The sequence below is a fragment of the Rhinolophus ferrumequinum genome, chromosome 19 (assembly GCF_004115265.2).
Source record: "Rhinolophus ferrumequinum isolate MPI-CBG mRhiFer1 chromosome 19, mRhiFer1_v1.p, whole genome shotgun sequence".
NCBI classification, from domain to species: Eukaryota; Metazoa; Chordata; class Mammalia; order Chiroptera; family Rhinolophidae; genus Rhinolophus; species Rhinolophus ferrumequinum.
The window spans coordinates 29,721,770-29,748,248 of record NC_046302.1 but is presented as its reverse complement, the minus strand read 5'-3'; the positions used below and the strand labels follow the sequence as shown (position 1 = coordinate 29,748,248).

The 26,479-nt window shown below is 40.4% G+C and overlaps 2 protein-coding genes and 1 long non-coding RNA gene across 4 annotated transcripts in view; 2 read left to right on the top strand and 1 right to left on the bottom strand.

The window, feature by feature from the left end:
* Positions 1-814: 814 nt before the first annotated feature.
* Positions 815-8,933, bottom strand: C19H18orf21 (chromosome 19 C18orf21 homolog). Of its 2 annotated transcripts, XM_033135718.1 has the most exons (5): positions 8,037-8,595; positions 7,927-7,949; positions 5,503-5,699; positions 3,515-3,714; positions 815-1,472 (listed from the first exon to the last, which is right to left on the bottom strand). In XM_033135718.1, the coding sequence occupies exons 1-5, from the start codon at positions 8,111-8,113 to the stop codon at positions 1,319-1,321; spliced, it is 651 nt and encodes a 216-aa protein (XP_032991609.1). In that variant the 5' UTR covers positions 8,114-8,595; the 3' UTR covers positions 815-1,318. The 2 variants fall into 2 exon arrangements, with proteins under 2 accessions (XP_032991609.1, XP_032991610.1); XM_033135719.1 differs by lacking the exon at positions 3,515-3,714 and having other exon boundaries at positions 8,037-8,933.
* Positions 6,661-14,950, top strand: LOC117038764 (uncharacterized). The gene is made up of 3 exons (XR_004425718.1): positions 6,661-7,738; positions 11,076-11,155; positions 14,153-14,950. It is a non-coding gene; the product is annotated as an uncharacterized LOC117038764 (long non-coding RNA).
* Positions 14,951-15,261: 311 nt separating this feature from the next.
* Positions 15,262-26,479, top strand: part of LOC117011676 (uncharacterized) — a 72,173-nt gene continuing 60,955 nt past the window's right edge. The window contains exon 1 of the mRNA XM_033087180.1: positions 15,262-15,626. The gene's annotated coding sequence lies outside the window, so the exon portion shown is untranslated. The remainder of the gene's footprint in view (positions 15,627-26,479) is intronic.

The following is a 26,479-nucleotide window of genomic DNA, read 5'->3' as shown; positions in this document are numbered from 1 at the left end:
CCAAACAGAAAAGAAAGTCACGGATCCATGGTGTTCTTCACATGCAGCTAAGGATATGTAAACAACTCCACCTACCGTAGGAGTTCCTACTTTTGCTAGTTCTTATCCACTTCCCAGTAATGTGGCTGGAAAAGACCTTAAACCTAGTGTGGAACAATTGGGCTAAGGAATTGGAATTAAAATGTAGTAGTGTAGGAATAGTTGCAGAGCTTGTGCTATGTGCTGGGTAAGAAACTAGGTGCTAGTGGCCCAGGTGAGATCTCCCAGACCTGCACAGAGCTCATAGGCAGTTAGAGACACAATCAGAAACAAACTACAGGGTCACCAGCACTGTTGATAATAAAGTGTCCCCTCATAATGCAGTGGCGTTGGAGTAGACAGCAGTTTCCAAAACCATGTGCAAAGGCCCAAAGCTGGCAAGAAGATGGTATGTTCTGAGAACTGCAAAGAGCTCACTATGGCTGAGTGATCAGGGAGAGGGGTAAGCAAACAGAAGAGCAAGAGTTCAAGAGAAACAGATGTTCCAGTGAGAAGTTAGCCAGAAAAGGGAATTATCTGTCATGACCAAAGTATTATGCTAGGTGCTGTGGACACAAAGGGAAGGCCCAGCCCGCAGCATGTGGCTTAGTCTCAAGTTCACAGCGATGATCTCACCATCCCTCTTTAATGCTGACACTAGCTGGTGTAATTTCACTTCACACAACTAACTACAAGACCTATTCGTTAATAACGTTGGTTTTTCACAGTTTACCAAGCCCTATTTGGGAGAAAAATAAGTTTTAAACTGTAAGCAGCAGAAAGGCTTGGAAACAGATCAGAGTTTAAAGTATCTAAATTATTTATTTATGAGTTTTTAGAAAACAGGTTGAACACCATCCTAGCCTATCATTTTTAAAAAGTATATCTGTATTCCAGAAAAGATTAAGACAGCTAAACTCTTCCATTCTAGTGTAAATTTTAGAACTAGAAATAAGTCTTCACCAGAGCACATGAAATGACACTGATGGTGAAACATTACCAAAGGAACAATAGAAAATTGTAAAAATGAAAAATTTGGTGTCCGACTGAATCATCTATAATCAAGAATGTCCCATATATCTACTTTTGCATGCAAAATAGGAATGTTAAGATTTTACTAGTATGTAGTCATGCAGATGCTTGTGGGAAAACAAGTACACATATACTTGATCCTTTTTCTGAATTAGCAATAAGGCTATAGAAATCCAGAAAGGAGTAAGTAGACCCTCTCATAAAGCTGTTTTTCTAACTTTAGTTTCAGAAATTGCATTAAACATTTCTTGTTTACAAAGTCCATCCTTCACAAAGAAGATAAGAAATTTCTGAAGTCAACCTTTGTTTTCTTTTGGGATTCACTCTGACTAAGCAACAATTTTAGTTGAGAGAAGTGTTTCTTTGTTTTGCTCACATTCTTTGAGGAGCAAGTGGGTGTTGACTGTCCAGAGGTAGGTGTTCTGAAAAGAAATATAAAACCACACTTAGATATGCTGACAAATGAATTTAAAAAGTTTTCTTCCTTAGTTAGCCTATATAACTGCTACTAGAATCATTTTCTGCTCTTCTGTATTATGGCCATACACAAACAGTAGCTATTCCAAGCACTATCATTCCCCAAAACCTCCTGACTAAATGGGCTATAGGCAACATTTAGTTGATATTATCTGGGTGGTTCTTGAAGCTTTTATCACATCTGAAAGAGAAGGCTAAAGGTAAAGTGTCAAGTCTGGGTTCCCTTTAAGTCTGACATCAAGATTCGCAAGGACTTTAAAAACCTATTTCCTCTTCACAGCTCAAGACCACTTCTTTTCTCAGAAGTAAAGGATCTCAACCTACACATGTAGGTACCATTCCATTGTATCTTACCCCCAGAATGTAAGCTCCATAGGGCAGACACTTTGTAATACTAATTATATATTTCAGTGCTTTTTAACAGTGCCACGCACAGAGGAGGCCCTCTGAAAATACCCATTCAAAAAACGATTCCCCATCTGGTATGTATATATTTATGCCTCTTTCTATTTCATTCCCGCCAATTGTGTTCCATCCCCTGATCGCTTATTTGGGGTTTGTCAGTCTGAATCCTCTTCTGACTCCTCATCGATAAGATAAATGTGAAATACATGTAAGAAGCAGTCTAGTCTAAATAGTTAACTTTTAAAAAAAAAAACTTTTATTTATTTTAAGTGTGTTTTTCCAGGACCCATCAGCTCCAAGTCAAGTAGTTGTTTCAATCTAGTTGTGGAGGGTGCAGTTCACACTGGCCCATGCGGGGATCGAACCTGCAACCCTGTTGTTACGAGCATCGCGCTCTAACCAACTGATCTAACCGGCCGCCCCTGATTATTTTTAAATACACCAAATTTTCTTTATATTTATCCAATAAAGTGGAAATGTCCATGATGAATTCCCATCATACCAAACATTAAATAATTAAATTGAGGATATAGAGAAAACTAGACTTGAAATTTTAATTCTTACCCAATTTTATAAACATCAAACTCAGTATAAAAAAATTCAGTCAGTATACAGAGATAATCCAGTCCTTCCTGACTTTTGTTGTGTTCAAGAAACTATCACTCAGTTTCTCTTCTATAACAAAATATTCAAAAATTCCTTTTACAGTTTCTATGGAATTAAATTTATTGACTATTGTAATGAATACAGTATTGAGGATTATTAAAAATAGAACATGTGCCCAGTTATAGTTAACTTCGTATCATTTGACAGACAAATCCCTATTCAGTTAGATTTCCGTAGGAATTACATAGCAAGAACAAAGTTTAGAGCAGGAAAGTAAACTGACTTGTTCAATTTTGCTGACGGATAGGATTAATTAAAGCAAAGTAAGATGGGCAGACATATTGGTGCCAGATAGTAAGGTCTAGAAAGCCATGCGGGAGTATTTGGTCCACATGCTACAGAGTGAGGTTCTTCTAATGACTCTTCTAATTACTAGGAGGGCTTAAACAGGAAGATTCAGAAACTTATTGTAGTCATCCCAGCAAAAAGTGAATAAAGACCTGAAGAGAGAGTAGCAGCAGGAGAAAACAGATGCAAACACATGAAAGTAGCATAGGTAGCACTCTGGCTAACTGGCCAAGGCCCAAGGCAGTAGGAGTCATCAACTTAGGAGTCATCAACAGCATTTCAGGCCAGAATGTCTAGAAGGGCATGTTTGTTCAGGAATAAGGAATTTAGGATGGGCAGTTTGAGGAGTTAGCTGTGGGGACATGTGGCGGGGTGAAGTGGATATACTTAGTAGGCAGCTGGGAACGGGCCCAGGTAGAGGTTGGAAGTTAGAGGAATATACCTGGAAGTCATGCCAAGATGAGAATGGAAGATACGGGAGTATATGACACTAGAGAAGAAAAGGATATCGAGGAAAAAAGGGGGGAAAGGACTGAACTGCATGGCAAATTTAGGGAGTGTAATTAGGAAATTAGAAGAAACACTTAGGAGTTAATGGCATTTCAAACAGCTTAACGAATTAAGATACCTGAAAATCAATGCTGGGCTCTTGCCTCTGGAACCAGACATATCACGATTCAGGTTTGCAGAACTTCGAGTTTTTCTCTCTGGTGTCTTCAGGCCGAGTTTACGTGTAGGAGTGGTAGGATTGTTCTTCAGTGCCGACAGAAAGCTTCTACTTTTACCATGATGTTTAACTGTTCTGTTACATGTTTTACAAGTAATCAACTACCATAAAAAGAAGAAATATTTGGCCTGATTTCTCTTACAATTTAATCCAATAAACTACATGTTCATTAAATTCTTATACATAAGGGATTATACCAGGTTCTACAGGGTGAGTTAACAGAGGCTGCCCTGGGAGCTTGTAGTCTAGCCTCAGGAATCAGACAAAACACAAATTTAAAATGAGAACATCTCCAATGAAAAAACTAATGGCTAAACATTTGTATTTAAAACACCTTTTAAAAATAACAAAGTCTCTACTTTCTCAATGTAAAACCATGTTTGGGGGGAATGCAAAAGGAGACTGGGAATGATACCCTTTACCTGGATGTTCTTTATAATGGCAGTAGACATGTAACATTTTTTACAGATGAACTCCAAGCCTTTTCACAATAAAGTATGGCACAAAAGTGACCCTTTCAAATCCTTAGTGATTCTGTAAATACAGGTCTAAAGTAATTTATAAAAGCCATTCAAATGAATTCTCACATACTCAAACCTCTTCACTTCATTAACTCTAGAGGTTGATTTTCTTTTCAGGATTCATTTTTCAAGAAATGGTCCATTTTCTAGTTAAATGCTTTTCTTCTACATATCTGAGTCACAATGCACAGGCCTCAACAAAATTAATACAAGCTCGTTTAGCTGAGAAGTACTCTGATGTTCATGAGCAGATGAAAATGCAAATGAAAGATCTTCATATATCAAAGGTCTATGTAAGTGCTTTATACTTTTTGAAGAGACTGGATATAGATTAAAGGTCAATTTTATGACAAAGCAAAATGCACTTACCTGTCCAATACTGGTGAACTCCTAAACATGGCAGTTCTAAGTAATTACTAATTGGAGTCTTGGGCCAGACGATAAGCCTTCATTAACGCCCAGGGCCCAACAGAGTGCCTGGTCATAAGCAGGCTCTCGAATAGTTGATAAATGGTAACATAAACATGCAAGTAAAGTATCTGATACTGGTCTCTATATAATAAACCATAAGTAATTTGATTTCGGTTGTTTTATTCCATTTTATATCTCTCATACTTGCACTGTTTAGCACAAGACAGACCCTCACTAAAGGTTATGAATGAACATAAGATACTTAACCTTTGTTGGGCATAAATACATACTCTGACATGGAGGGGGGATGAAGTGACACTGATAACTAATTACAAAGGTACTGTTGTTTGAAGAAAAGGACCATTAACTGAGAAAATACTGCTACTAGCTGCAGTTCATGTGAAGTCACATTGGTCAGCTCAAGAAGTCCTCAAATTTGTGAAAAGAATTGTGCTCAATAATGAGATCTAAAAACAGTTGAGAGCTCATGATGTTTGGTTTTAAGTAATTGTGAAAAACAAAATAAGCTGTACTCTTGATGAAACAGTAATCACTAGAAAAAATTTTTATGTATATGCTTTGCCAATCTAAGTATACTACTACCGGTTCCCCGAAAATAAGACCTAGCCGGACAATGAGCTCTAATGCGTCTTTTGGAGCAAAAATTAATATAAGACCCAGTATATTGTATCATATCATATCATATCATATCATATTACATCATATATCATATCATATCATACCCAGTCTTACAGTAAAATAAAATCGGGTCTTGTATTAATTTTTGCTCTAAAAGATGCATTAATGCTGACTGTCTGGCTATGTCTTATTTTCGGGGCAACACGGTACAAATATCTGAGTTATGTTGAGGCTTGTTCTTAATCAACCTCATTTTAAGTGAAAGAAAATTCTAGCTTACACATACTGGTATAGAAAATTTTAGGTTATACATCTTACCAATACACTTTTGGAGTCTTTATACTTTTGCACAATTTTTGCTTCTTTAAAACTGAGTGTATTTCTTGCTTCTCGATTAAGAAGTTTCTGTATTTTGGCTGTCAGTTTGGGCTTAGGTTTGAGGCGCACTCGAGAGTTATCCAGAACCAGCAACTGGAAACAGTATGGACATGTTCCTTCAAAAGTGCTTTTAGCATCTAAAATTATACAAATGAAATTCATGATTCAGCAAATCAGAATATTGTATTACCCCAGTTTTTATTATAAATGTGAAAAAGTATATTGATATAAGCAGATATACATTCTCCTTAAGCAAACTCAAAATATGAGAATTTATAAAAAGATAAACTGGCAATTTATTGTGCAAAACACTAATTCTATCCATTTACTCCTTTTAGCAACAGATAGGGAATTCCCACTCTGCTATATTGCTCATTACTTGCTTCTAAGTAAAAAGGGCTGGATGTCTCACCTATTTTACAAACACATTTATCAAATAAATTTTACTGTCATTTTGTTTCTTTTTAAGGTAATTAGCACAACTTAGTGATTTGTGGGCTGGGCTTTGTCTGCAGGTAGCTATCTCAGTACAAGCTAACCTGTCTGCAGGTAGCCATCTCAGTACAAGCTAACAAGACAACAGACTTGCCCCAGACCCTTTAGAAATCAAAGCATTCACTGACCATCTACCATGCCAGGCTGTGGAGACACAAATATGGAAATGAGAGTTGCTATGTTTAAAGAACTCATGTTCTAGGGTAGCCCTAAACAAATGAAGTAAGACTGGTAAGAACTGTAACAGAATGTGATTTAAATGCCCTGGAAATTATTAAACTGCCTAGACCAGCCAGAAACACTTCAGAGATGGCTTGACAAAGTTTGTCACAGATGACAACAAATTCTATCTGTATTTGGAGATGGCACCCATTATGGGTAAAGGGCTTTCAGGTAGAAGTACAGTGAAAAAGAAAGCATGGCTATTGAAGGAAAGGTGAGGGTATGAAGGCGATACATCACACCCTCATACAAAAAGTAAGGTGGGCATACCGTCTCTTTATTCAGTGACTGTTTATGGTGAGCACTATACGAAGTACTAGGGATACAATAGCACTACAAAGAGCTAAGTACCATGCTTGTAACTTAGCTCTACTAAATGTAAAATTCCTATTTTTGAGTGCTAAGTGCCAGGCACTATTCTGGGTGTTGGACATACAGCAATGAACAATTCTTGGAGGAGAAAATAAATATAACAAAACCAAATGTTAAGTGCTGGGAAGAAAAAAGTAAGACAGGAAGGGAATAGGGAGTGATGATGAAGCTGCTGTCATCATTAATAGGGTAGCCAGGGAAGGCTTCCTGGAGTGACATTTGCAGAGACCATAGGAAGTGAGACAGAAATCCAAGCAGACATGAGATAAGAGTTCCAGACATTAGAAAGGGCAGCTGCAAAGTCGGTGAAACAGCCTAATAGTGGTTAAAGTTAAATGAACAAAAGGAAGAGCAGGTCAGAGAGGTAGTGCAATCCTGTGATGTAAGGCCTGTAGTCCTTTAAAAAAAAGATTTTCACTTTTACTCTGAGATGGGAAGTCATTTGAGAGTTTGTAGCATCGAAGTGACAGGATCTAGATTAGGTTTTTATTAGGCTCACTTTGGTTGCTGGATTGAGATTGGACCTGTTGGCAGTAATCCAGGAGAAAGACTGATGACTTGGTGGTAAAATGGATTTGAGAAGTGGCTAGATTGGGGATCTATTTAAAAACCAATAGGATTTGCTGTCATACTGGCTTGGGGAGGAATGGCCCCAAGGCTTTGAGGCTGATTAAAGATGCGTTACCATTACCAAATGGGAAGACTTGCGTTGGGGCGTAAAGCTCGGGTTTTGGCCTAATAGATATTCAAACCTTGTCAAGGCGGCATCTATTTGAGTCTAGGTTTCAGGGGAGGGGCTGGGCCGGGGATATAAATCTGGAAGTCCTCAGTATACAGCATTTAAAACTCGTGAGACTAGATGAAAAACTGTCACCAAGAAAGTGAGTGTAGCTAGAAAAGAGGTCGAAAGGCAGAGTAGTGGGACACTCCAACATCTAGAGAGACTGGGGAACTTAGGGCGGAAGGAGGAAAGCAAACGGAGACGTACTGGCTACAGAGGTTGGCGGTGCACTGTGATGACCTGGACGTCCGTGAGGGAACTATTCGAGAAGACTGATAAACGTGTCCAGTGCTGCTAGCAGGTCAGGTAAGTTAAGACACATGAAAGAATTTGGATTTTTCACAAAACTGAGAAGCTTCTGCGGGGAAGGGGCTTATAAGGGCAGTGGGCCGCTCAGATTTCTTTTTTGGATGATTCTGACCGCTGTGCAGAAGGGAGGGGAGCGGGGCGGGGCGGTGAGAGCCTGAACCACAACCGACCGACGTTCCCCCTACCTTGTGACGAACCGTAGGTCCAGCTGTCAAAAGAGAAACAGACCCGTGAGGAAACGAGGGAACACCTCCTCGCCGCTCGCGCCTCCCGCGCCCCGTCCCGTCCCTCTTACAGGAGATAGCGGGCCTGGCCCGGGCAGCTCTCTCGTAGTTTCCGCGCCGCGGCCTCAAGGTAGTGCTTCTGCCTCATCGCCACCGCCGTCCCCACGCCGCTAAGACCCGGTAACAAAAGGAGACACCGGAAGCTGGATTACCGGCGTCCATTGACATCGGCATTCAAGCTCCCTCCAGAAACACGCGCCCTCGATGAGCAGTTCCGGTTTCTTTCGCGTCTGTCCGACGCTCTTCCCGCACGTAGGCCCAGCTTGGGGTGCCCAGTGCGGGTGCTCCTTAGCCCCAAACCTGCACGGAGAAACTTGACCCGTCAGGGGGTGGCAATGTAAGGAGCCGAGTGTCCTACCGGCTTCTCTTTCTCTCCTGTTACTCTTTTTTCTGACACCCCTATTGTGATTTCCAAAGCCCGTGTTGCCCTTTAAATTTTCGAACCGGGGTCTTGACTTTGGCTGAGGATGCGGGGCAGCAGGGAGACCCCTGAGAGAATCGCGGCCTCAGCCTGGGAGAAGAGATTCCGAGTCCAGCCTGCTCTGGGCACGTGCACAAGAGAGCTTTTTTCTTTTTTTTTTCTTTTCCTGTTTTTAATTGAAATTCACCCATCATAAAGTGAACCGTGTTAAGGTGAACAATTCAGTGGCATTTAATACATTTACAATGTTTCACAAACACCATTGTTACCTAGTTCTGAAACAGTTCTAGCACCTTAAAGGAAACCCCATTCCCCATTTAGCAGTTGCTCCTCCTTCTCCCCTGCTCCCAATTCCTGGCAACCACTAGTTTGCTTTCTGTCCCTATCTGCATATAAGTGGAATCATACTTGTGATCTTTTGTGTCTGACTTCTTCTACTTAGTGTAATGTTGTTGAGGTTCCTTCACCTGGTAGCATATACTAGAACTTCATTCCTTTTTGTGGCTGAATAATATTACATTGTATGTACCACATGTTTATCCATTCATTTGTTGGTGAATATTTGAATTGTTTCTATCTTTGCCTATTGTGAATAGTGCTGCTATGAACATGAACATGTATTTGTTTGAATACCTGTGTTTCTATTCTTTTGGCTATATATACCGAGGAGTGAAATTGCTGGGTCATATGGTAATTCTATGTTTAACAAGAGTTCCAATTTCTCCACATCCTTACCAACACCCATTTTCCATTTTTGTTTTTTTAATTCTACCCATCTTAGTGGTTGTGAAGTGGCATCTCATTGTAGTTTTGATTTGCACTTCCCTAATGACTAATGACATTCAGCATCTTTTCATGTGTTTTGTTTGGAGAAATGTCTGTTCCAGCCCTTTGCCCATTTCTAAATTGCGTTGTTTCCCTTTGGGCATTGAGTTGTTTTATATATATCTGTATTCTGTATATTTATTATCCTTATTTATCCTTCATTTTAATTTTAACAAGGAGTCCAATGATACAAAGGTTTGTAAAGAGAAAGTGTATATTTACATCTATATATATATATATAGACATATTTTAATTTTTCAAAAGAAAAGTTATGTCTGCTCTTCCCACCTTTCCATCTTACCTCTCTGAGGTGATCAATGTTGTCAGTTGGGTATCTTCTCCTTCTACGTCCTTATACACATAAGTACATGCATGAATGTGTAAACACCACCACTCACCACATATACACACACCTACACACACACACACACACACACACACTTGCACCAAAAAAACAAAAACATACACACATATACAAAATACCAAAACCAAAAATAAAATGTTAGTCCCTTACCACATAATTTGCCTTTTTCCTTAACAATAGGTCACAGACATCTTTCCAGGTCACTATAGATAGTTCTCACATATGCTTTTTAACAGCTAACATTACAAAATGTAATGTAATTTATTCAACCATTTTCCTATTGATAGACATTCAAATTTCTTTTAGTGCTTTGCTAATTCAAACAGTGCAGCAGCAAACATACTGGTGCTTTTTTATTTCTTATGTCTGAATTCCTAAAAGAGAAATTACTGAGTGCAATGATATGCACATTTTTTATTTGCCAGATCATTCCAAAAAAGGTTGTAACAATTCACTCTCCCAGCATCAATGTCTGAGAAAGCTGGGTCAAACTGGGTGGGTGAAAGGATGAGGGCTATTGGTTCACCTAAATACTAGTGAGATAAAGCCTCCTTTAATATACTTGGTGGTTTGCATTTTCTCCTGTGAAGAGAAATCTTCTGTTGGGTTGTTTATCAATTTCTAGGAGATCTTTGTATTTGGGGGAAATTCATCCTCTGGTTGTCATATATAATGCAGTATTTTCCTGCTTCTTATCCTTGGCATGGTTTATAGCATTTTGCCATACAGAATTTTGCATGTCGGTCAGACTTCATTATTGGGTCTGGGTTTTCTATGGAACTTAAAAAGGCTTCGTTTATGCCAAGGCTAGATAACTAACTATTCATCCAGATGTTTTTCTCATACTTTTCTAGTTTTATTTTTTCCATGCACACCTTTAATTGATATGAAATGTATTGTCACTTAAGTATAAGGTAAAGCATCCAATTAACATTTTTTCCCCAGATGGACAGCAAGTTATACACAGATCTCTTACTAGGTAAACTTGTCTTTTTCCATTGGAATTGGACTTAAAAAAAAAAAAAAAAAAAAAGGTTCCGATGAACACTGAATGTGCCAGCACTTTTCTAAGCATCTTACTTGTATTCATGTAATCCTAACAACCCCATGGCATAGGTAAAATGCCAGTCTATCGTATATACATTTTTTTAAAACATAGTTGCATCTGTTTCTAGATTCTTTATCTGTTTCACAGAAAAGAGGGGACATGTACTATATGTGCATGTACAAGTATTCTCCCTGCCTCTCAGCACAGTTTCCTTCAAGTGTTCCTCTTCTGTCTGCTCTGAGCACCACACTCTGATATCCAGATGCCTCCTCAGATGCAGTAGGGCCCAAATACCACTATTGATTTCACCCACCAACCTGCCCTGCTGTCCAGTTTCTTCCCTCTCAGCCCCATGAAGCCTCATTGCTGCTCCCTCTCTGTGCCCCATGTAGCCAGTCTGCCCGAAGGGCCTGCAAGATCCCCACCAGAAGCAGGCTGCATGGAGAAGACTTGAAGTACCAGTGAGCTAAAGGTGAGTTTACCGTTTTGTTGCTTTGATATCTGCTAGCCTGAATTCACTGCAGCCAGAAGCCCAGATGTGGGCACGGAATGTGTGTAGAGAGATCTGCAGGGGAGCCCTTCAGTTCCAGCTGAGTAACAGGAAATGCCTAACACCCAGTGAGAGAGTGTGAAATTCTGTGTGTTTTTTTCCTTCTCTCCATTTTTCTTGAGCCCCAGTCCCCAAGCCATCCCGTGGCGGCAGCAGCAAAAGCCACAGCAGGAACCAGCAGGAGCCAAAACTCTGAAGAAGGGGAACCTTCCTCTTCAATTGACCGATCTCTATAGTTTCCCCCCACCCTTTCTGTCTTCTGCCACTTGGCCAAAGATGGGAGCAGTAACAAAAGTACACACAGTGGAGTAACATTCTGGCCCCAGCTTCCTGGCCATAAAACCAAAAGGGAAGTTGCAGGGAACTGGAATGTACTGCAGAGATTGTAGAGAGAGAGGAGCTCTTTCTTAACTTTTATGGGAAAATCCTATAAAGTTGTATATGGACTTCTAGGCTCCCCACCGAGCTGTGTACACACGGATCTGATCAGTATACCAGTGACTTTAAGAATCAAACTAACAGATCATTGAACAGGTCCCACATGACCACTGAGTGTGTACATATTCAGGATCAGTGAATCAGAATCTAGAAACAGATGCAACTATGTTTTAAAAAAACGTATATACGATAGACTGGCATTTTACCTATGCCATGGGGTTGTTAGGATTACATGAATACAAGTAAGATGCTTAGAAAAGTGCTGGCACATTCAGTGTTCATCGGAACCTTTTTTTTTTTTTTTTTTTTTTTTTAAATATGACCACTGAAGGTGTACATATTCAGGATCTATCCGAATGGCATTGCAAAAACTTTAAAAACTGGACTTCTCTTTGAATCACAGCTCAGAGAAGGTGGGTTGAACTTGTAGCCTGAACCTAAGCAGGTATAGTGCCTAAAACAAAAATATGTACACCTTCCATAGGACTTAAATAAGACCTCATTACATAATTTTCATGACATAAAATTTTAAATTTCTAGCAGACAATTCAAAATTACTTGGCATATGAAAAACCAAGAAATCTCAACTCACATGGGGAAAAACACTCAACAGACACCAGCAAGACTGACACAGATGTTGGAATTATCTGACAAAGACTTTAAAGCAGCTATTATACAAATGCTCCAACAAGCAATCACAAACACGCTTGAAATGAGTAGAAAGTTAGCTAACTTTTCACGTGAAGGGCCCTGTAGTTAATATTTTAGCCTTTGAAGCGATTGTAGTCTCTGTTGTATCTACTCAATGCTGTGAAAGCATCCACAGATAGCCATAGACGATATAACAACAAATGGGCATGGCTGTTTTCCATGAAAACTTCATTTGTGGGATTTGGCCTGTAGACCATAGTTCATCAACCCCTGAACTATAGTGTTTTCTAGATAGTCTATATATTTATTAATATTTTTATGTGTGTCTAGTTGTTCTATTAATTCTCAAGAGTAGGGTCTTAGCATCTTTCACTATGATTGTGGGTTTGCTTATTTGTCCCCTTAGTACTGTTAATTTTTCTTAAGGTATTTTGAAGCTTTGATATGAAGTACGATAACTCTTATAATTGTTATGCTTTCCTGATGTATTGATCCTTTTATCATTATGAAATTTCCCTCTTTATCTATAGAATATTCTGTCTCAAAGTCTATTTTATCAAATATTAATATAGCCACTTCAGATTTCTTTTTGTTTTTATTGTGGTAAAAAAACAACACTACATTTACCATCTTAACAATTTTAAGTGTACAGTTCAGTCGTGTTAAGTATATTTACATTGTTGTGCTACAGATCTTTAGAATTGTTTCATCTTGTAAAACTGAAGCTCTATACCCATGAAACACTAGTTTCCTCTTCCCCCACAGCTCTTGGAAACCACAATTCTACTTTCTGTTTCTAAGAGTTGGACTACTTTAGGTACTTCATACAAGTGTAATCATACAGTATTTGTCCTTTTGTGACTGGCTTATTTCACTTAGCTTAATGTCCTTGAGGTTTATCCATGCTGTAACATGTGACAGGATTTTGTTCTTTTTAAATGCTGCATATTCTATTATACATATGTACCAGATTTTCTTCATCCATATGTCTGTCGGTGGACATTTGGGTTGCTTCCATATCTTGGCCACTTTGAATAATGCTGCAATGGACATGGGTGTGCAAATATCTCTTTGAGATCCTGCTTTGAATTCTTTCAGATAAATACCCAGAAGTGGAATTGCTGGATCATATGGTAATTCTATTTTTAATTTTTGAGGCACCTCCATACTGTTTTCCACAATGGTTGCACCATTTAACGTCCCGCCAACAGAGCACAAGCATTCCAATTACTCCATATCCTCACCAATGCTTGCTATTGTCTGTTTTTTATTTTTGATAGTGGCACTCTTAATGGATGTGAAATGATATTTCTTTGTGACTTTGATTTGCATTTCTCTTATGATTAGAGATGGAGAGCATCTTTTCATATGCTTGTTGACCACTTCAGATTTCTTATTCTTTCTCTTTGCATGGTATAATTCTTTCCATCCTTTTTCTTTCAGCCTATCTGTGTCTTTGTAGTTAAAGTCCTGCTTGCTTTTTTTATTTTTATTTTTTATAGTATACAGTTGGGTCTTGTTTTTATTTTGTTTTTTAATCCAGTCTGACAATCTCTGTCATTTAATTGGCATGCCTCATGTATTTATATTTAATGTAGTTATTGATATTAGAGTGTGACGTCTTTGAGGCATTGGAGAGCAGACTCTGGTAGGTAGTACAATAGCCCCCTGAAAATGTCCATTTCCTAATCCTTGGAACCTGTGAATAGGTTACTTTACACAGCAAGAGGGATTTTGCAGATGTGATTAAATTTACTGACTTTAAAATGGAGAGATTATTCTGGAGAATTTGGGTGGCCCCAATCTAATCACATGATTCCTTAAAAACAGAGAACATTTCTGGGCTGGATCAGAGATGAGACAGAAAAAAGACAGATTTGAAGCATGAAAGGGACTCCAACCCAAAGTTTCTGGCTTTGAAGACAGAGGAAGGAAGCCTCAAGTGATTGAATACAGCAGTGGCCGGTAGGAGCAGGAAATAACCCTCAGCAGACAGCCAGTAAGAAGGCAAGAAACTTAGTCTTACCACATAGGGAAGTGAATTGTTAACAACCCGAATGAGCTGGAATCGGTCTCTCCTGTACAGCCTCTAGAAAGGAACACAGCCTGTCAACCCATTGATTTACAGGATTTCTGACCTCCAGAACTGAAAGATAATAAATCTGTGTTATTTGAAGCTGCTAGGCTGTGATAATTTGTTATGGCGGCAATAAAAAACTAATACAACACCTATTTGGGGGTTCATCCTTTTCATGGATTTCTCCTTGGATTATCCCCCTTAACTTTTCAATTCCAGTGGCCTCAAACTCTGTTTTCTGTCCCCTTCAAGCCACTCAGGTTGTGGTGGCTGTCTGCCGTTAGAGCTGCTCATGGATTGGGGTTGCCCTCAGGTGAAAAGCCACAAACTCACAAATCTCAACAATTTCCATTCCTTTCAAGAGTGGTCTCCTCTCCAGTTTTTGCCTTCTTTTGGTCCATCTCCAAGGCCTTCAAATAACTTTTTAAAATATTTCGCTTAGACTTTTATCATTGTTATGTGCAGGTATGTTAGCCAACCATTACCAAAAGCTAGACCCTCATTATATTCTTCTGCCTACTTTCATGTTTGCAATGTTCCATAATAAAATAAAAAACAACAACAATGGTTCTGAGCATGTCTTAATTTTTCTCATTCTCATTAGTCTGGGGGCTGACAATGAGTTAGTTGCCTTCTCTTAATATGGCCCTTTAAAAGATAAAATGAGTAAAAGGGAAAGTTTTCAAAACTTTTGATATGGGTGAGTGGGAAGAACCCCAACCTTCGCTGTTAGGAAAGAAGGAAACCTAACAGGTTGGTTCCACCATATGCAGTTCCTCGCAATCACCAGCAGGGGGGAAAAGTAGTTTTCTGTTTCCGATGGGTCCCCGCGCCTCGCAACGAATTCCCTCACCAAAGGGAAAGGAGAGAAGAGCGCCGGGGAGATCTTGGTCAGCGTACGGAGGGAACTGTCCTAGAGGGGTCATTCGGAACGCAAAGACCCCGCGAAATAGAGTACATCCATTCCCAGCAGCCATCCCTTTCGAGGCACACGGGATAACTTGGCTGGAACTACCTGCCGACCGCTCAGCCCGGCATGCGAGGCTGCAGCAGCGTAGAGCCTCTTCCAGAGCGGCCGCAGCGGCGCAGGCGGGAGGGGGAAACCCAGGTGCGGCTCCGCGGTGACCAGGTGAGCCCGTGCCCGAGTCCGAGCGTGAGCCAGGTGAGCGTACGCCCGAGTCCGCGAGTGACCCAGTGAGCCCACGTCCGGATCCGCAAGAAAACCAGGTAAGCCCGGCGGTCCAGCCACTCCAGCGTCTTGGTCAGAGTCGGGTCACAGGACTCAAGCAGTCAGTGGGCAAACTGGGTTGAAACAGAGAGCGAAGGCGGCTGGTGATCCACGATCCGGGGCCCGGACATAGCTGTGCGGTCCAGGGCTGGGGTCAGGTGATGTGCAAGGACCTTCAGCTGCCAAGTGGCTTCACAGTATTAGTCTTAAAAATAAATCATGCTAAGGCGACGATGTGAGTGGGAAGGGCGGGAGAGCGGTGATTTTATTACTGCTGGGCATTAATCATTCCCTTGAGGATTTTGGCTAAACCGTTTATTTTGTAACCAGTGGTAGAGCTTGGGTCTGTGCCCCTGAGTTTTGAGTAACTGCGTGGGTAAATGATGAGCTGCAAAAGGGAAGAAACAGCCGCCACTTTAGGGATGTTTTAAGATTGAAAGTCAGTGGATGCTGGAGCAGTGAGAGAGATTGGAAATGGAAAGCAAAGAACAGAAAGATAAGAAAAGATATGGGAAGTCAAAAAAAGAAACCACGGCAACACAGAACCGGGTAGACCCCTCAGCTGGGTGGGGGCTCAGGCTGGTGGTAGAGCGCTGTCCTGGTTGTCGTCTGTCCAGGGCGTGACCCTGCCCAGATCATTGGAATCAGAGGAGGTCATTGGTTAAGAATCCATTGGTTATTGTTGGAATTTCAAGGTTATCATAGTAGGCATAGTAACGTATGCAACATGTAGGCAGCAAGTTTTCTTTTGAGAAATGATCAAATAAGACATAAACATTTAATTGGATTATGAGATAAGTTGCGAGGAGCTGTGTTTTTCTATATTCTGATGAACACTCGAAGAGGATTCTCTAGAAAAGCATTTAGTGTAAATAGACTTTCAAATTAAAGTGTTGCAAATCAGCACAACGCATTATTTATTACTCTAATTCTCAATGTATGTAGCAGCAGTAGTACTCTAATTGTATTTAAATATATTTCAAGACTGCGTCCATTTGTTTTAGGTAGCTGACTACTAGTTTAAAATAGATGGCAATATAAAATACTCCAAGAACTTGAAATATATACAAAAGTCAAATAAAATATTTGACAAACCCTACACAAAAGTGAGTGAAATAATGATATAGCCAAGCTCAGTTACTTTTCAAAAGAAATATGTTATGTTATGATGCTGCCATTTCCCCTGTTCTTGTACTTGACAGTTGAGAGGCAGTTTGTCATTGCAGACTCACGTGTGTGTCCCACTCAGGCCAGCAATACCTACCAAGCAACTGTCCTTCCCACTTTTCAATTTACCGGTACTAGGGTTCTCCTATGCACACCTGTAAAAATTCTATTCTTGTGTTTTAAAACATGCCTATTTACTTGGAATTTTTTTTTTTTAATCTTGGAAAAGGGAGTAAAAGGCATGTTACATTTCCATGAATCAGACATGAAAGTAAAGCTTCAATTATTGGAGAGGCATTGTTGACTGAATGGGAAATGAGAAACTGGGGCAGGGACGGTGGAAGGATATGGTGACTCCATTTGCACTGTGCATACGATTTCTTCCTAAATGGTGGGAGTTCAGAACAGGCACTCAAGCTTAGTTTTGGCTGAAAGACATTGAAAGGTTTTTTTTTGTTTGTTTGTTTTTTTTAAGCAGTGTTTACATGGAAATATTGAGTAGTCTCTTAACACTTTCTCATAAGCCCCCAGGGACTGATCCCTAGTATCTTAGAGGCAAAGTACTTGCCACCAAACCTTTACGTTGCTTCTTGCTGTAGTATATTTCTTATGGCTCTCACAGAACTTAGTGATTAATAGATGCTATTAGTTATATTTTTAAACAATAGGAAATGTCACATTGTACACTATGTGATTCCTTCTGCCAGTTGTTCACATTTGAGCCTGTGACCACTGGAAAAAAACAACCATTGCTTATGTAAGATAGAGGTCTATGGTTTTGTTTTGTTTTGTTTGTTTGTTTTTAAATGTGTAAACACTCTGGAAGTCTGCAGTCCTTAGCTAGTGTAGCAGCTCCTATCTCTGCTACACGAATCTAATTCCCCTCTTTCTGCTATCCTCAGTGTGTAGCTTCCATCTTTTAGTTGCCTTATGGTTGCAAGATCACTGCTGAAGTTCCAATCATGACACCCACAGTCTATGCAGGAACAAGGAAGAAAGAGAAGGGCAGAAGGGCACCTGGTAGCCAAATAAGATTTAACAACTTCCACTTAAATTTTGTGGTAGATTGTCTGCAACAATGGCTGCCAAAAATTCTTGTGTGCTCATGTCACTTTTCCCATCAAAGAGTGGAGTCTATTTCTTTTCTCTTTGAGTTGGGTTGTCCCTGTGACTTGATTTGACCAATGGATTGCAATGGAAAGTCCTGTTAGGCCTTGCTACTTCTGTTTTCGCCTTTGGGAATCTAGCTGTTCATGTAAAGAGGCTTGGATCAGACTAGTGAATAATGAATAACCATCTGAAGAGAGGCCTGGCCAGTCTCCAGCTATTCCAGCTTCCCCAGCTGAGGTGTCGTGTCAGTCATGTACATTTTGGATGTACCAGCCCCAGCCGAGCTCCAGTTGACACCACATGGAACACAACAACCAGTCAGCTAAGCTCTGCCAGCTTACAGAATTGTCAGAAAAAAATGAATCATTGTTGAATTGTGCTGAAACAATCAATTGGCCCCCTGCCTCTAAATACCAGATAGCCAAGAAGTGAGGGTCATGAATTGGGCCCTTGGCTGCATGGGACATGGTAAAAGTCTGTTAACCATAGAGGGAGGAGATGGCTATCCCAGGTGGGGATGGGAGGTCACAGTTGTCCATAGTCACCAGTCACCTGGTGGCAGCTTGACACAGGAAAGACATCTCTAGGACCTCAGGAGCAAGGTCCTATGGGATCTTTACTCTTGCACTTGGCATTAATGAGACTGGGCACCCACAGGGCTCCTGTGTTCAACCCTGGGCCTTTCTTCCTCTCCTCTGAAGCTTCTGTGCCTGCATGACCCCAGGCTGCCTCCAGGCCCCCTCTCTGAGCACATTGTGAGCTCACAGATCCCCGATGCTGTCAGGTCACCTAGTTTCTGTTCTCAGAGATGAAGTCTGATTAGATCAGCTCATCATCCAGCCAAGCCACTACAATGTCGTTGCTGTGCTCTGAATTGTCTGCGCACCCCTTATCCCATATCTCTTAGCCCATCAGCCCTGTCTGGAGAGGGACATGGCCCTGGAGCTCTTGAAGGACTGGATCAAGTCCTGGCTACACCCCTTCCTAGTTGTGTGATCTTGAGCAGGCTTTCTCTCTTTGCCTCTGTTTTCTCATCTGTAAAGTGGGGCTAATGGTACTTATGAAGATCGGGTTATTGTGAAGATTAAAGAGAGTACTTGTAAACACTAGTGTGTCCTCAATAAATGGTAACCATGGCTGTTACTATTTTATTTTAACTTACATAAGCCACTGTGTGCCTCCTTGGTAGAAATAGTGATCTGGAAAAGTTAGCTATCAATCAAGTGATACTTTCCCACAGATGCCTGTCATAAAATGAGAATTCTTTCCCACTGAAAAATTTATTTTCAATGATGTTACTACACTTAAAAGCTTCTTTTAAAATACTGCAAAAGTTTTTTCAAAATTAGGAATTAAGAGGAACATTATCTTCTTATATATCAAGGGTAACCAAAGGTCTCTCCACGTTGTGTGTACCTGGTTTTGTTCTGTTTGGGCTGAGGGGATAGGTTGGGAACATGAGGTGTTCCTTTATGTTCCATGTCACATGATCCTCCAATGCTGTTTTTGGGTGGGACTTAGACTGCTCCCCTGAGACAAAGGCAGCTTAAGAGAAAAACCAGTGACATCTGAGTGCTTTGAAGACACACTTTTAATTTGTTCTAGGCTGTGCCTTAACTAAAGGTATGTGTGATCTTCCATGTGGGGAGGGTTTTAAAATGTTTGTAAAGTGAATTGTCTCATAATTGCCTATCTAATAGCTACAGGCAGGGACGTTACAAGTTGATGCATTTATTTGATAGTTTTCGGAGGTGTTTATAGTGAGGACTCATTTGCCATTCTGCTTATGGTACCTTTAAAAGTACTGCTTGCGGGACGGCCTGGTGGCTCAGGCAGTTGGAGCTCCGTGCTCCTAACTCCAAAGGCTGCCGGTTTGATTCCCACATGGGCCAGTGGGCTCTCAACCACAAGGTTGCCGGTTCAACAAATTGAGTCCCGCAAGGGATGGTGGGCAGCGCCCCCTGCAACTAAGATTGAACACGGCACCTTGAGCTGAGCTGCCTCCCGGATGGCTCAGTTGGTTGGAGCGGGTCCTCTCAACCACAAGGTTGCCGGTTTGACTCCCGCAAGGGATGGTGGGCTGCGCCCCCTGCAATTAGCAATGGCAACTGGACCTGGAGCTGAGCTGCGCCCGACACAACTAAGACTGAAAGGACAACAACTTGAAGCTGAACAGCACCCTCCACAACTAAGATCGAAAGGACAACAACTTGACTTGGGGAAAAAAAAAGTCCTGGAAGTACACACTGTTCCCCAATAAAGTCCTATTCCCCTTCCCCAATAAAAAAAAAAAAAAGTACTGCTTGCATTATATATCACTTCCATAAAGACAAATTCTTCACAGAGGACTTTTGCCCTTTCTAGACGATAAAGCATTATATAAATGTAGGGTTCACAATAATTCTTGAAGTTGGACACACCCTTCCTTGATTATGACATTTCCTTTTATAACACTTAAGGGTCAGGTGGTACCACATGTGGAAATTGATAAATAAGATTTTGTGGGTCTGAGGCTGACACAGGTTTTATACGCACTGGTCAGATTATACATTCACATCTCAGTGCAGGCTGTTGATATGAGGCAAGGAAAAAGAAATGTCTTTCCTAAAACAATTAGCTTTTACTTATTTAAAAGCTAATCTATTCTCACAGGACAGGAGGATATGAGACCACCCTCCCAACCCAAGAGGTAGGCAACCACTGCTAAGACTCTCTCATCCTCCTTCCCTTAGTTTTTGGTGCATTAACAAACACTCTTACCTGATTTGTTTGTATTTTAACACAGGTGGTGTCACGCTGTATGTATTGTTATAGCATCTCTTTTTCTTTACATATCTCCAGGCCTGGAGTGTGTCTTCATTGCAGCATATATGGGGTCTGACAATTAAGTTCGTGAACTTGTTGCAACAACGTTGCTAAACTTTTTTGATATCAGAGAGATTATTCATTATGAATTTGTACCAACTGGACAAACAGTTAACCAAATTTTACTATTTGGAAGTGCTGAAAAGGCTGCGTGAAAGGGTTAGATGACCTGAATTTTTTGCCAACAAATCATGGCTCTTGCATCATGACAATGCACCAGCTCACACGGCACAGTCTGTGAGGGAGTTTTTAGTCAGTAAACAAATAACTGTATTGGAACACCCTCCCTACTCACCTGATCTGGCCCCCAATGACTTCTTTCTTTACCTGAAGATAAAGGAAATATTGAAAGGAAGACATTTTGATGACATTAAGGACATCAAGGGTAATATGACAAAAACTCTGATGGTCATTCCAGAAAAAAGAGTTCCAAAATTGCTTTGACGGGTGAACTAGGCGCTGGCATTGGTGCATAGCTTCCCAAGGGAAGTACTTCGAAGGTGACTGTAGTGATATTCAGCAATGAGGTATGTAGCACTTTTTCTAGGATGAGTTCACGAACTTAATTATCTGACCTCGTGGAGCTCCAGTTCATTTTTTTTTAATTTTTATTGGGGAATATTGGGGAACAGTGTGTTTGTCCAGGGCCCATCAGCTCCAAGTCGTTGTCCTTCAGTCTAGTTGTGGAGGGCGCAGCTCACTGGCCCATGCAGGAATTGAACCGGCAACGCTGTTGTTCAGAGCTCGCACTCTGACCAACTGAGCCACCCGCTGCCCCCAGTTCATTCTTACTAACTGCTCCTTAGCGTCCTCTTGAGTGGCAGGCCCATGATTAACCAATCCCACAGCACAGGCATTTTGCAACAGGCTATCTCTAAAACTAAAAACTCTACTAGAATTTTTCAGAGTTACTAAAACTTTTTAAATAGATTTCATTTTGAGAGTAATTCTAGGTTTACAGCAAAACTGAACAGAAAATGCAGATTTCCCATATAAGCCCCTGCCCCACTCCACACACACAGTCGCCTCCATTATCAACATCCCTCACCAGAGTGACACATTTGTTACAATCAATGAGCCTATGATGACATGTCATAATCACCCCAAAGTTTATAGTTTACACTAGGTTCACACTAGGTTCACTCTTGGTGTTGTACATTCTGTGGGTTTTGACAAATGTACAATGACAAGTATCCAACATTATACATAGTATAATACAGAATAGTTTCACTGCCCTAAAAATCCTCTGTGCTCCACCTGTTCATTCTTCCCACTGCCCGTCCCCTGGCAACTACTGATCTTTTTACTGTCTTCCTAGTTTTGCCTTTTCCAGAATGTCATATAGGGGAATCCTAAAGTACATAGCCTTTTCAGATTGACTTCTTTCACTTAGTAATATACATTTAAGTCGCCTCTATGTCTTTTCATGTCTTAATAGCTCATTTCTCTTTAGTGCTAAATAATATTCCATTGCCTGGATGTACCAGTTTATCCATTCACCTTCTGAAGGACTTCTTGGTTGCTTCCTAATCTTAGCAATTATGAATAAAGCTGCTATAAACATCTATGGGCAGATTTTCGTGTTGACATAATTTTCAACTCATTTGGATAAATACCAACGAGCATGATTACTGAATCACATGGTAAGAATATTTTTAGTTTTGTAAGAAACTGCCAAACTGCCAAAGTGGCTGTGCCACTTTGTATTGCCACCAATAATGAATGTGAGTTCCTGTTACTCCACGTCTTCACCAGCATTTGCTGTTGTCAGTGTTTTGGAGTTTGGCCATTCAAATACGTTGTAGTAGTATCTTGTTTTAATTCTCTAATAATATGATGTTGCATATCTTTCCATCTGCTTATATCTCATCTCTATACCATCTTTAGTGAGGTGTCTGTTCATATCTTTTGCTTATTTTTTCATTGGGTTGTTTGCTTTCTTATTGTTGAGTTTTAAGCGTTCTCTTTAACAGTCTCATGTCATATGTATGTTTTTGGCAAATATTTTCTTTCAGTCTGTGGCTTGTCTTCTCATTCTCTTGACTAAATTTTTTTTTTAATTACTGGAAAAAAATATGTGCATTGTAGCAAATATTACAATGCAGAGATGTATTAAGAAAAACTCAACAATCCTGTCTTTGCTTTTAATTATACGCTTTGAGGTAACGAATCTGAACAGTATGATTTATATCCTTCTGCATCTTTCTCACTGCTCAAAAGTGTGTGTGTGTGTGTGTGTGTGTGTGTGAGAGAGAGAGAGAGAGAGAGAGAGTGAATATACGTGGGCTTTTTCCTTATATTTTTGTTCAAGAATAGCTTTTTCTCTATACATTTCTTCATAATTTTCTTTTATCATCTCCTTCTAAACAATATACCACTGGTATATTTCTAGGCAAATATGAATAAATAAAACTTAATCTTTTTCATGGTTGTGTAATATTCCTTGATACAGATACCATAATTTCATCGGCTAGTCCTCTGTTTTGGATATTTAGGATATTTGCAGTTTTATCTTCCATTATAAACAAAGCTGGTGTTTTTATTCATATAAGAGAAATTCCCCAGAGTAGGTGGGTGAAGGTGGTGGTGTTGGTGGTGTGTATGTATAAATGTCAGGTATTGGGGCTGGCCTTTGGGTTGGGGCTGCTGACAAGAATCTCAACTGGAAATGGAGAAGAGGTACCCAGCAGACTGGAGCCCCCTTTCTCCTACTTTCCTCTAACCACTTCCCTCTTAAGCTCTCTCAGCTTTTCCTTCTCTCTCTGACTTTATGTAGGAGTTCTGAGAACTCCCTCCCACCCATTGTTTGAGGGATCTTTCCACATAAGGACAGCGGGATTGTATTAGATGAAGACAATGATTCCCCAGAATAGTCCTCCCAGGAAATTTGGGGTCTGCAGACCAACGGTTGTCTTGTTGGTCGTTCAAAGGGAACTGGCCAAACCCCAAAGACAGAGTTCAGAAAAATTAAGACCGGGTATTAATGATTAAAGAAGATAAGGTGTGTGTGTGTGTGTGTGTGTGTAGGGGGTTTGCAAGGTTAATGGAGTGGGGAAAAGAAATGGAATGGACAACAAAAGCCAGAGAGAATAACATTTTATTCATTTATTAATTTTCTTCCATTTATTCACTTAACAGATTTTAGACAGGTTCAGGATTTGCAACCTTTTTTGAAATCAAAACATTCTCTGAAAATCTGGTGAAAGTCGTTGACTTCTCTTACAAAAGCACTTACCTTTTATATGTACAAAAGGCATACAATACATGCAATTTAGGGGGCTTCACCAATGGGCTGAATCCTCTAAGTTCCTTGGTTCTTTGTCTGTAGGAGTGGAGGAGGAAGAAAGATATCCTAGAGGTATCTGACTTCTTGAAAGACTATTACCACATTCTAATTACTTTTTCCCCCCCAAAGCTAATTAAACTGCCCACAAAGCATTGAAATTCAGTTAGTTGGGCTGAGTCACAATGGATAGAAGTGTCTGTTGCCAGAAGCACAGGAATGCCAGGTGAAGATTAGAAAAACCTTACAAGAAAGATAAAAAGCATCCCTTTCACTTTTAACTTGAAAAACATCCACACAGCACCAGAGCAAGTGGCCGAAGCTAAAGGCGACAAAAACAAACAACGGAAGTCAGAACTATAATCATAGTCATCTAGGGCTGTGGGGGCTTTTTGTAAGGTGCAGAATGCATTTACCTGGAGGCATTCTTGTATATTTATTCCATTATTTTGTCATATTTTCCGATCTAAAACCTACATGTCCTCTTTATCATCCTTTGATAGGAAAAGGCCTTGCATGGCACCCATGCCAGAGGCCACGAACCCCTGGAGTGACTACAGGCGAGGCAGAGGCTGGTGCAACCACAAGGCCCGGAAGGGAGACTGGGGAAGTGGAGGGAGTTTCTTTCTCTCCATGGAGGGGCCAAGATTTTCATCCTGAGGTTTTCAAAAAGTCCTCACCCTCTCAGGCATTGGCTATGAGTGCAAATATTCTCACAGAAGCCATTTCCCAAGGATTTTCCCAAGTTTCTTTTCTGAATTGTCAGTAATATCTTGACTATCCAGGGTCTTTGAATGCAAGTTTTCTGGATTCATAAATGTCAGTTAGTACTTTACATCCACATGTCCTCTGCCTTTGAACAGAAATCATTCCCAAAACTTCACACTTTTTTTACCTTACTCAGCTAAATGGATTGTTTTGTTTTGGGGTCATGGGGAGTGACCCCAGGACTGTGGTTAGTTAACACCCTAGGAGGGGGGCACATGTGGAAATGTTCAAGCATTGGCCTGCTTTCCAGTTTGCCTCTTCACAGAAGTTCAAAGGAGAATGTGGGCCCGCAGACCTGCAGGCAATTTAATGTGGCTGCTTTCTTCAAAATTAATGTTACAATCAGAAGCAATCTTTTCCTATGATGCACAACATTTTCTTTTATTTATTTATTTTTTATTAGTTTCAGGTGCACAGAACAATGCAATAGCCAGACATTTCAACCCCCGAAAAGTGACAACCCTGTCCCCCAATCTACTGCTCCCTGACATCGTACATATCTATTACAATTCCACTGACTCTATTCCCTATACCAAACTCTATATTCTGTGATTATATATATATATATATAAAATTATAGTTGACATACAATATTATTCAGCTTCAGCTTCAGGTGTACAATGCAGTGGTCAAGCATCTACACTGTTGCTGAAGTGGTCTCCCTAATAAGACATGTGCCCATCTGACACCCTACAAAATCTTTACAATATTATTGATTATATTCCCCAAACTGTCTTTCTTTCCTTTTCTTTTTAAATTTTTTATTGGGGAATAGTGTGTTTTTCCAGGGCCCATCATCTCCTAGTCAAGTCATCCTTCGACCTAGTTGTGGAGGGCGCAGCTCAGCTCCAAGTCCAGTTGCCGTTTTCGATCTTAGTTGCAGGGGGCGCAGCCCAGCATCCCATGTGGGAATTGAATGAGCAACCTTGTTAAAGCTTGTGCTCTAACCAGCTGAGCCATCCGGCCTCTTCCCCAAACTGTCTGTCATATCCCCGTGGCAATATTGTAGTTACCTATTTGTGCTGTCTAATCCCCTCCCCTTCTCCCTCATCCCCACACCCCGCCCATCTAGCAACCATCAGTTTTTTCTCTATATCCCTGAGACTATTTCTATTTACTTTGCTCATTTATTCAGTTCTTTAGATTCCACATATAAGTGAGATCATACGGTATTTGTCTTTCTCCATCTGACACTTATTTCACTTAGCATAATGTTTTCTAGGTCCATCCATATCATTGCAAATGGTAAGATTTCATTCTTTTTTATAGCCGAGTAATACTCCATTGTATGAATGAATGTACCACACTTTCTTTCTTTCTTTTTTTTTTTACAGTTTCTTAATATAGTCATCTACTGATGGGCATTTCAATTGTTTCCATGTCTTGGCTATTGTGAATAGTGCTACAATAAACATAGGGGTGCATATATTTTTTCGAATTAGTATTATGGATTTCTCTGGATAGATACCTAAGAGTGGAATTGCTGGATCATAAGGTAGTTCCATTTCCAGCTTTTTGAGATACCTCCATACTGATTTCCATAGTGGCTGCACCAATCTGCAATCTTACCAACAGTGCACAAAGGTTCCCTTTTCTCCACAACCTCTCCAGCACTTGTTGTTTATTGATTTATTGATGATGGCCATTCTGACCAAAGTG

What these genes read in the sequence shown, in the direction of transcription:
- C19H18orf21 (XM_033135718.1), bottom strand. Translation starts at nt 8,113, where the DNA reads ATGAGGCAGAAGCACTACCTTGAGGCCGCGGCGCGGAAACTACGAGAG. An exon ending in AAGACTCCAAAAGTGTATTG is followed by an intron (nt 3,715 to 5,502) that starts GTAAGATGTATA and finishes TTTTTATGGTAG; the next exon opens with TTGATTACTTGTAAAACATG. An exon ending in AGCCCAGCATTGATTTTCAG is followed by an intron (nt 1,473 to 3,514) that starts GTATCTTAATTC and finishes ATTTCTTTTCAG; the next exon opens with AACACCTACCTCTGGACAGT.